Source organism: Acanthochromis polyacanthus, chromosome 7 (assembly GCF_021347895.1).
Source record: "Acanthochromis polyacanthus isolate Apoly-LR-REF ecotype Palm Island chromosome 7, KAUST_Apoly_ChrSc, whole genome shotgun sequence".
Taxonomy (NCBI): Eukaryota; Metazoa; Chordata; class Actinopteri; family Pomacentridae; genus Acanthochromis; species Acanthochromis polyacanthus.
The window spans coordinates 21,263,290-21,273,820 of NC_067119.1; the positions used below are offsets into that span (position 1 = coordinate 21,263,290).

At 39.6% G+C, this 10,531-nt stretch overlaps 1 protein-coding gene across 1 annotated transcript; it reads left to right on the forward strand.

Annotated features, from left to right (window-relative positions):
* The first annotated feature begins 7,696 nt into the window (after positions 1-7,696).
* LOC110953472 (proteinase-activated receptor 3) lies at positions 7,697-9,312 on the forward strand. The gene has a single exon (XM_051950760.1). The coding sequence runs from the start codon at positions 7,829-7,831 to the stop codon at positions 8,717-8,719; it is 891 nt and encodes a 296-aa protein (XP_051806720.1). The 5' UTR covers positions 7,697-7,828; the 3' UTR covers positions 8,720-9,312.
* Positions 9,313-10,531: the final 1,219 nt, after the last annotated feature.

The window sequence follows — 10,531 nt, forward strand, 5'->3', positions numbered from 1 at the left end:
CCAAACACCACATGGCATTTTTACAGAAAGACTCTTCCAAAGCATTATATACAATTGAGAAAAAAATAAGTTATTCATAAAGATACCGTAGTTTTTCTAATGGTAACTTAGTTGAAAGTGATAGAAATTATTTTCTTTTTTAAAATTTGATATCTCTCCATAAAAGAAATACCTATCATGATTATCTGAACCTAATCAAAACTTTTTAATGAGCTCGTTTCATTATTGTTCAGCTAATTAGAAAGTGGTTGTTATTAAATTCAGACAGTTATTTAGTTGACATTTTGCTGATATCCAATATCCACTTCTCACTATACTTCTGTGGGAGCCACTGCTGATCTAAGCTTTTCCCTCCACACCACATCAGCTTAACTCAGACATCACAGAAAGCATCCAAAAAAACAAGCTTCAAATTAGTGGTGTGGTTCTTGCTAGTGAGCATACACCTATCAGGCATATCATTAAAACCACGTGCATAATATTGTGTTGGTCCCTTTAATGCTGCTAAAATTCCTCTGACCCAGTGGGGCATGCACACAGGACATCTGGAGATGTTATGTGGCAGTGGATTCTGTGGGTTCCAGGGTGGGATCTAACTAGATTAGGTTTATCCTGGCACATCCCAGAGATGCTCAATAAGATCTGTATGTGGGGAGTGTGGAACCCAGGTCACTCCTGAGCAGTTTTTGCAGTGTGTCAGGGTGCATTGTCCCACTGAGGGTGGAAACTGGCATCGAGGGCTGCTGTTGCCATGGACGGTTTGGGGGTTGCTTGACGTGCAATGTTTAGGTGAACGGTGCATATCAAACGTCCACAGGTTTCCCAGATCATCAATGTTCTTCACGTCACCTGTCAGTGGTCATAATGTTGCGGCATCATTGGTGTCTGAAATCTGAACTGTGCTACTAAGGCTGACAGTGTGTGTTTAAGCTCTGATGCAGAATTTAGCAAACCCATGGAAATCTTCCACCTTATAGGAAGCAGACACATCTCCTGTGAACCCCAGTACAAACAAGTTCAGGCACAGACACGCCAAGGTAAACAAAGCTGGGCCGAGTTTTAGCAGACAGCCTGTGAAGCTGTTCAAACACTCCAAGAAGCTCTCACCGCAATAGCACACACACAGCATACGGTGGCATGTTCATAGAGGATAATACACTGAATATTTTATCATCAGTTAATCTTTGTTAAGTCACTGCACACTGCAGATGAACTTCTTTCAAATGAATTACTCAAAAGGTCAAAGGTATCATGCAGTCGATATTTTTGCTATTTTCAGGCCAAAAATCAACATGGCCACCTATAACCAAACACCACATGGCATTTTTATAAAATGATTCTTCTAAAATATTATATATAAAATTGGCTAAAATTGAAATTGAAAATTGTTTATAAAGATATTGTAGTAAACCTGTTGACATCCCATAACTCCACACTTGACTCACACACTGCTTTATATTAAATAACTCAGAAGGCCTTGGAGTCTCTCAGTCTTTTCTTCAGGAGGAAATGACATCATGTGGAGCAGGTCATGTGATCTGGAATTAACACACTTCCTTGAGAGGTGTTTTTGTAATGGGTAACTTAGTTGAAAATGATGTAATTAATTATTTTCCATATAAAATTTGATATATGGCCAAAAAATAAATACCTGTCATGATTATCTCAACTTAATAAAAAAAAACACAAAACAATTTTTGAATAATCTCATTTTATTATTGTTTAGTAATTAGAAGGTGTCTGTTATTAAATTCAGACAGTTATTATTTAGTTGACATTTTAGTGATATACAGTCATTTTTTATTAATAAGTGATTGTTTCCATAATAAATAATTATGGAATCTGTAAAGACATGATCATAATGAACATAAAAACATATATTTTTTTTAACTTTTAATAAAAATGTATGCTGTAAATGTAAGATATATTTCATGGACTTCAAAAGCCCTTCTATTATATATTGACACAACTCCACATCTTGTGTTGATGTGTAGTTTTCAGCACTATTACTCTCAGGTTTCCGCTCTGCACATCGAGTACAGTACAGTCACCAACAGACATCGCACCTCGAAACATGGCAGCCTCATGTAACACATTATACATTGTTGCATTGAATGAAATCAGAAGTGATTTTCTCGACTGTTGCATCAGTTGTTTACTGCCCATTTTCCGTCAGGCACCATTGGTTTGTTGCATCATTGTCAATCGTTGTGAACGGATGATGGCATGCCACAACACGTCCTCCACACTCATCTTTCTATTCTCTGCTTCCAATCAACCACATTTGCAGTTATTTTTTTTTACATTTCACTTCATTTCTACCTCTGATTTACATTCACCATTCAAGGTTATATGTTTTTAAATGTTTAAAATGTTAATTTCAGGTGTGATGGATGCACAGGGGCCAGACAAGACATCATGGCATCCAGGGGGAGATCCTCAGCTTCCACACCCTCACCTCCACTCTCCGATTGGCTGATCAGACAGGAATACGATCCCTGAAGTGTTGGCTCATGCTCCAAAAGATGTTTTCAATTCACTTTGAGGTGGGGGCTCACACTGAAACGGATGCACTCCAGAGCCACATCAATTAAGAGCTGTGGTCTCCCATCAAACTGGTGAGTGTCCCTTTGCATAATACAGTTTTTGCATGAATTTGTTTTTGCATGAGTTCAAATAGAAACGATGCGGTTTTACAAAAACTGTCTGTGTCTTGGTTGAGTTCTGCAGATATTTTTCGTTCAGGCATTCTGTGGGAGATGCGGCTCTGTTTACAGTCAGTTTGCACATTTACACGCCACCCATGAATGATGGGACATGATGCTCGTCGGTGTGATGGGAATATGCAGGAACAATAGTACACAATTTTCATACAGACAAATTGAACATGCAGCTGTATTGTTCTGCTCTGCATGTGTGTCTGAAAAAGGAAATGAGCTGAGTTGTCCGCAAGGTTATATTTAGAGAGCGGAAGGCAGAGCAGATCAGTTCATAGAGAGAGGCTGAAAGTCAAGTAAAGGTAAGAAGATTCATTTACCAAACTGCATAGAAAACAATTAAATGTAAATGTATACATAAAGCTCATGTTATCTGTTTAAAAGGCACAGTCTGTTGCCACTTTAACAAAGTGAAAACTTTTTTCAGTGTTTACTTCGACTAATAAAGCTTCAAACTACAAGCAAAGTCACTGACACAAACTGAAAAATATCACAGTATTATCATCAAATATATGATGTTATTATTATATTATAAATAATGTGAATTTTCCTTCATTACTTTTCAACAACACCTGTTTTCATTGTTGTATTTTTACAGTATCATAATACATTCTGCTAGAGTATCAAAGTGTTGTTTTATACAGAAGATACAGCGTCCTCCATAATTATTGGCACCCCTGGTTAAGATGTGTTAAAAACCTTAAAATAAATTCAATTTTTATTGCAGAAACATACTCTCACACTGAAAATTGTTGAAAAATGTATTATAGGAGAAGATTAGGGGCTGTTTTGTTGGCAAAAGGGGGTTGTACAAAGTATTAACATCAGTCGTGCTAATAATTGTGGCACACATGATTTGATGTAAAACAATTATTTCTTAATGTGTGACTTCCCCCCCCCACTGAATAAATGCACTTCAATTAAAGGTTGGATTTTCCTCTTTTTTCCATTGTGGTCCTAAATTATTTAGAAAAAAAAAACTGACTTTATTAGATGCTAAAGAACACATCTTAACCAGAGGTGCCAATAAGTATGGAGGGCGCTGTATATAGCGGAATTTTGCTAAATAAGTGTTGCATCTGATAAAACTCTTTCGTAAGTGAGCTCACTTTCACGCTAAAGCTGATTCTGTAATTTCCAGTGGAACTGCAGCAACTTACGTCAAGATCCAGAGAGGTCATACTGAGGACTCAGTGCTGTGTAGTAACTGTGTATGTGACAATCTTACAAGAAAGTCCACGGAATTTGGGTTTTTGTGATGAAACTAGATGGAATATTAGAAGATGTGCTGCTGTTTTGTCAGATAATATAATTCAAATACGATGCTACGATAATAATGGTCACAGATAATATTAAGTGAATGGTAATAGCATGAATACAAGATAAGATAAGATGAACTTTATAATTACAAAATGAGAGTGTGCAAGTGTTTGCATTGCAGCATGTATAATGTTGCACATTAAAGCAAATAATTCAATGTGATGCTTAAACTGAATCAGTCCAGTTTAAAATTAAACATAGCTGAAAAATTAACGATTACAGTGTGACACAACTGACCATGTTGTGAAACAGAAATTGCACTATTATTATACCAGTGTTTCCCAACATCTTTTGGCTAAGGCCCACATTAGAGCACTCATGCCTGCTTGTCACACCTGCATTTGTAATCAGAAACAATAATGATTTTTTTGCTTCTCAGGTGCTTTGATATGTAGCACCATAAGTGATAAAACTTTCAGGTTATCCAAAACAAAAGCAGACATGCTGCTTTTTTTCTCCAGTCGTGATGTCCCAGGAGTTGATAAATTTGCTAACATGGTGTTGGAGGATTACCACAGTTGTTTTCTTCTGACAAGGAGTCGTCTAATTTTGAAACAGACTGAGACAGACAGACAGAGTTTACCCTTTACCAGTTTGATCTACTTGGCTGTATGAATAATAGGAAAAAAAAGTTAGAAGTAAGAAGAAAGGCACCGTTGCCTCACAGCTTGATGAGCCCCAGTGTGCATCCAGGCCTGCATCTTTCTGCGTGGAGTTCACATGTTCCCCCTGTGCATGATGGGAGACACGCTAGACAGGTCTGCTGAAGGATTGTAGCATTTTGAGACCAAACAAAGGCCTGGTCCTGTTTTCAGATGAGAAATTTTTGTACTTATGTAAAAAGCTTGTAAAAAGCTAAAAGAAAAACAAACAAATGAGTCTTATGAGGCGTACAGATTGAGAACTTTTCTGAAAACACAGAAGACAGTGAAAGCCTGTGCGAATGTCTGCAGAGCTTATCAACAGACAGTACCAAATACAGAGCCAAGAACGACAGAAGGAAGCAGCGCTCCATCTTCAGATAGGTGCTACATTATATAGAGAATGAATGGAAAAGCCCTGTTTGTAGAGTATCTGTGTGTCTGACGGTTGAAGGCATTGCGTTGAATCTTCTCAGTGTAAAAAGTTCCATCGTCCTTCTTCTCTCACGTGACGTCAGCTCATTCGTCCCTCCTATAATCCAGAAACATGCTGAGGATAATTGGTGATTCTAAATCGTTCGTAGGTGTGAATGTGAGTGTGCTTGTTTGTCTCTAAATGTAGCCCTGTGATAGACTGGTGACCTGTCCAGGGTGTCCATGCTTCATCCTCAGTCAGCTTCGATAGTCTCCAGCACCCCCATGACCCTTATCATTTATAGATGATGTATGAATGGATGTCGTCTGTACTCTTCACTATCCAATGAAAGCGTCCAGTGAAGTCTTTTTATCTCTAGAAAATGTTTTATAGTTGCACACAATGTCTAAATGTGGAGAATCCATTTCCACTCTTCATGTATGATTCATGTATTAACCCTTGTGTCGTCCTGCGAGTCAAAATTGACTCGGTTTAAAGTTTAAAACTGTGGAGAAAAAATATTTTCACAGTGAATTTTCTGACATTTTTGGGAAATCTTTGAACATTTTTTGGTGGAAAAAAACAAATGTTAAAAATGTTTCTTAAGAACATTCACACAAAAAAAATCAATCGCTGGATTGAGGTAGATTTTTTACTGAATGTTCTTAAAGAAAATATTAGACATTTTACTGATGTACAGTGGGTACGGAAAGTATTCAGACCCCTTGAAATGTTTCACTCTCTGTGTCATTGCAGCCATTTGCCAAAATCAAAAAAAGTTCATTTTATTTCTCATCAATGTACACTCAGCACCCCATCTTGACAGAAAAAAACAGAAATGTAGAAATTTTGCAAATTTATTAAAAAAGAAAAACTGAAATATCACATGGTCAGAAGTATTCAGACCCTTTGCAGCGACATTCATATTTAACTCACATGCTGTCCATTTCTTCTGATCCTCCTCGAGATGATTCTGCTTCTTTATTGGAGTCCAGCTGTGTCTAATTAAACTGATTGGACTTGATTAGAAAAGGCACACACCTGTCTATATAAGACCTTACAGCTCACAGTGCATGTCAGAGCAAATGAGAATCATGAGGTCGAAGGAACTGCCCAAGGAGCTCAGAGACAGAATTGTGGCAAGGCACAGATCTGGCCAAGGTTACAAAAGAATTTCTGCAGCACTCAAGGTTCCTAAGAGCACAGTGGCCTCCATAATCCTCAAATGGAAGAAGTTTGGGACGACCACAACTCTTCCTAGACCTGGCCGTCCAGCCAAACTGAGCAATGGTGGGAGAAGAGCCTTGGTGAGAGAGGTAAAGAAGAACCCAAAGATCACTGTGGCTGAGCTCCAGAGATGCAGTCGGGAGATAGGAGAAAGTTCCACAAAGTCAACTATCACTGCAGCCCTCCACCAGTCGGGGCTTTATGGCAGAGTGGCCCGACGGAAGCCTCTCCTCAGTGCAAGACACATGAAAGCCCGCATAGAGTTTGCCAAAAAACACATGAAGGACTCCCAGACTATGAGAAATAAGATTCTCTGGTCTGATGAGACCAAGATTGAACTTTTTGGTGTTAATTCTAAGCGGTATGTGTGGAGAACACCAGGCACTGCTCATCACCTGCCCAATACAATCCCTACAGTGAAACATGATGGTGGGAGCATCATGTTGTGGGGGTGTTTTTCAGCTGCAGGGACAGGACGACTGGTTGCAACTGAAGGAAGGATGAATGCGGCCAAGTACAGAGATATCCTGGAGGAAAACCTCTTCCAGAGTGCTCAGGACCTCAGACTGGGCTGAAGGTTCACCTTTCAACAGGACAATGACCCTAAGCACACAGCTAAAATAACAAAGGAGTGGCTTCAGAACAACTCTGTGACCGTTCTTGACTGGTCCAGACAGAGCCCTGACCTAAACCCAATTGAGCATCTCTGGAGAGACCTCAAAATGTCTGTCCACCAACGTTCACCATCCAACCTGACAGAACTGGAGAGGATCTGCACGGAAGAATGGCAGAGGATCCCCAAATCCAGGTGTGAAAAACTTGTGTCATTCCCAAGAAGACTCATGGCTGTACTAGCTGAAAAGGGTGCTTCTACTCAATACTGAGCACAGGGTCTGAATACTTACGACCATGTGATATTTCAGTTTTTCTTTTTTAATAAATTTGCAAAAATTTCTACATTTCTGTTTTTTCTGTCAAGATGGGGTGCTGAGTGTACATTAATGAGAAATAAAATGAACTTTTTTGATTCTAGCAAATGGCTGCAATGACACAGAGAGTGAAAAATCTCAAGGGGTCTGAATACTTTCCCTACCCACTGTATATTGTAATCACTTTGGATATTTTTAGGATTTTTGGAAGATTTTTACTCATTTTTGAAAATATTTACAAGAATTTTCTTGCCAAATTTGGGGATTTTTTAAAATTAAACTTTCAAGGGAAACTTTTAAGGAATTATTGGAATTTTCTTCCTGAAGCTTTTGCAAACTTTCAGAAATTTGGGGATTTTTTTTGCTGAAATTTTGGATTTTTCTTCAGACAAGGAAACAATATTTTTGGTGCCCTGAAATGAAGACAATAGGAGAGTTAACAATGCTCTATGTATTATCTGTACTGTTTTATTGCTTGTACTGTATGTTGTCCCTAACATCTGATCTTTATGTGTTTCTGACAGATTTGGCTTTTGTCACTTGAACACTTCGCTTCCTGCTCTGACCTGGCTGGCCACCATGGGCATCTTGTACATCAACTCCACTCTACTCTTCCTCACTCAGAGACCTCTAAACTACACCGTCCCTGAGAAAACAGTGTACGAGAACTGCAAAGACATGCCTGCCGCTCTTATCTGGTACCTCGCCCTGCAGTTCACCAACATGTTCCTGGGCATCCCAGCCAACCTCATGGTGCTGTGGCTCATCCACAAAAACAAGGGCGACTCCTCCACCTCAGACATCTTCATCCTGCATCTGGCGATTTTAGACGTTCTCTTCTGCCTCATCCCTCCTCTAGAGTTGGCCAACATAGTCTTCCTCACCACCAGAAGCACCTGGTACGTCCTGCGCTTCTTCTATGGCATGAAAGACTCCTCGCCCCTCTTCCTCTCCTGCATCTGCTTGGACCGCTACATGGCCGTGATCCACCCCATCACCTTCACTGAGCTGAAGGACCGTCAGCACAGGGCGGTCCTGGCCATCGTGGTTTGGCTGATCACTCTGGCCTACGCCACCGCTAAATGCGTGGGCAACATTTACAACTTCGAGAAGGTCTTCACGGCGATGATCCTGGCAGCGTTTGCCTTCATGGTGTTCTGCAACATCGCGATTCTCTGGGCGTTGAGGCAGTCGGGGCCCGGCAGAGACGAGATGCACCCCGTGAAAAAAAAAGCCTTCAAGATGGTGCTCGTTATCCTGGCCATCATTGTGTTCAACTACTTCCCACCTGTTGCACTGTTCCCCTTCCAAGAATACTTCTCTCCTGACGTGTTTCGCTGCTACATTCACTACGTCGCCTTCGGCTTGATGGACTTCAGCAGCACCATTCAGCCAATGCTCTATCTGTCAAAGGAAAAGCTGTCATGTGGCCTCAGCTGCTGCCAGACCAGCATCACACCAAACCTGTAGGGCTACATGCTAACTGAACTTTTTTTGTCCTGCAAGCACTGTTTGATGAATGTACTGTTGTTAAATGTAAGAGAATAAGTTATGTTGTTGCTTGATCACATGTTGAAAATGCTGCTTAATAAAACATGGATTGTGTGGTGGTTCCTGATGTCTGAGAGACTAAATTTAAAGTTCTGTGCAAACTTTAAACAGAATATAGGCAAGATGTAGAGATATACATTTTAGAAGAATGCATAAAAAGTCTCTTGCACTTATCAGTCATTATCGAATGATAATTAAAGAATTACCTCTTAGTTGCAGCTTTCAAAGACACCTGATTTCTCTAAACTGAGTATAAAAGTAATGGAGGTGAATGGAATATAGCAGGGTCGGCCCGAGGACTTTGGTGGCCCTAAGCAAGATTTTTTTGTGGCCCCAAAACATGCACAGGGCAACTACCAAATCACGTGCACAGCTTGTAATTGGGTTAAAACACACATGCACATGATTAACAGTTAATATATATATTTTTAAATGTATCCTTAAAACGAAAGAGACAATTACCAATAAGTGTTCAAAATAATAGAAAAAAATAAGTTAACATATTTAAACTGTAAAAGCAATCAACTTGGATTTAACAAGGTCTATAAGTAAAAACAATGACAAATGAACACCAAAAACATAGTAAATTTTGACAAATAGCAGTGGTCAGTAAGAGTGCAAAATATTCAAAATATTGAATAATACAGTCAACAAATTTACAGAAAAGCAATTAACTTGCATATATCAAGGTCAAAAATCAAAGCCAATGACAAATGAACACTAATTATACAGCTAAAATATTCTGACAAATAAATAGAAAATAAAGCTATAGTATAAAAGTGCAGAGTTTAAAATAAATAGTGTTTGTCCAAAGTTGTAATTTTTTTCTCTTTTCAAGAATATTGAAGAGGCTAAATATAGTGAGCTTTTGACAAAAATCTGCATCCTAAAATAAGATGGATTGACTAATATCACAAGAGTTGTGCTTATTTGACATATTTAACTGCCTTCAAGGGTCTGTTCATAGTCTATTTTTGATCAAAAGTTGTGTTTTCATGTCTAGCCTACTTTTCACATTTCTTAACATGCAACTAGCAGAGAGCCTCGTTATCCCGCCCCAGCTGCAGTGTAGAGCCTGACCGTCTAGGAACCTGGCTGGAAACTGTGTATGCATGCAGAGAGAGATTTCTGGCTTTTACTTTCTCCGTTTACATAGCCAATACAGTATCCATGCCTGATTGCTGCCTAGCTTGTTGCCTCCTACTAGAGCAGCAACCGTGTCACCATCCTAAGGCTGCTCAAAAGCTGTCGACATTATTGCATCGCAATGCCAAAATCAAGGCAGGCTACCCAAACGATGCCTCAGGCCATTTGTATTCGCTAACTAAAAGATTTGAAATGTTTAATTTTCTGTGACAGCCATGCTGTGCGTGCGAGGTTGGAGAGTTTAGGCTACTTGCATTAGAGCGCGTTGATGGGGCACTGCACGCGCTTGAGTGAGAGAGCGAGCGAGAGAGATTGTATCAGAAAGATTTGTGTGAAGTCGAGTGACATGATAACCTTTATCTCGGGCTCTTCTTTCCATCTCCATCTTCTTCTTTTTTGTCCTTCAGCACCACTCCTGAACTTCCTTTTTGGAGCCATGATGCCATCTCTTGTGCTACTGCTTTTCTATCTGTGGCTTCTCCAGACCAGTGTAATCGATCAAGTTTGAAACAGTGCCGTGGTGTCACAGTAGCCTAACTTACGCACGAAGCATGGAGTCACCAACTGACTGCTGGTTTATTTTTT

Bases quoted from the DNA above. Each gene is read 5' to 3' on its own strand.
- LOC110953472 (XM_051950760.1), top strand. From the start codon at position 7,829: ATGGGCATCTTGTACATCAACTCCACTCTACTCTTCCTCACTCAGAGA.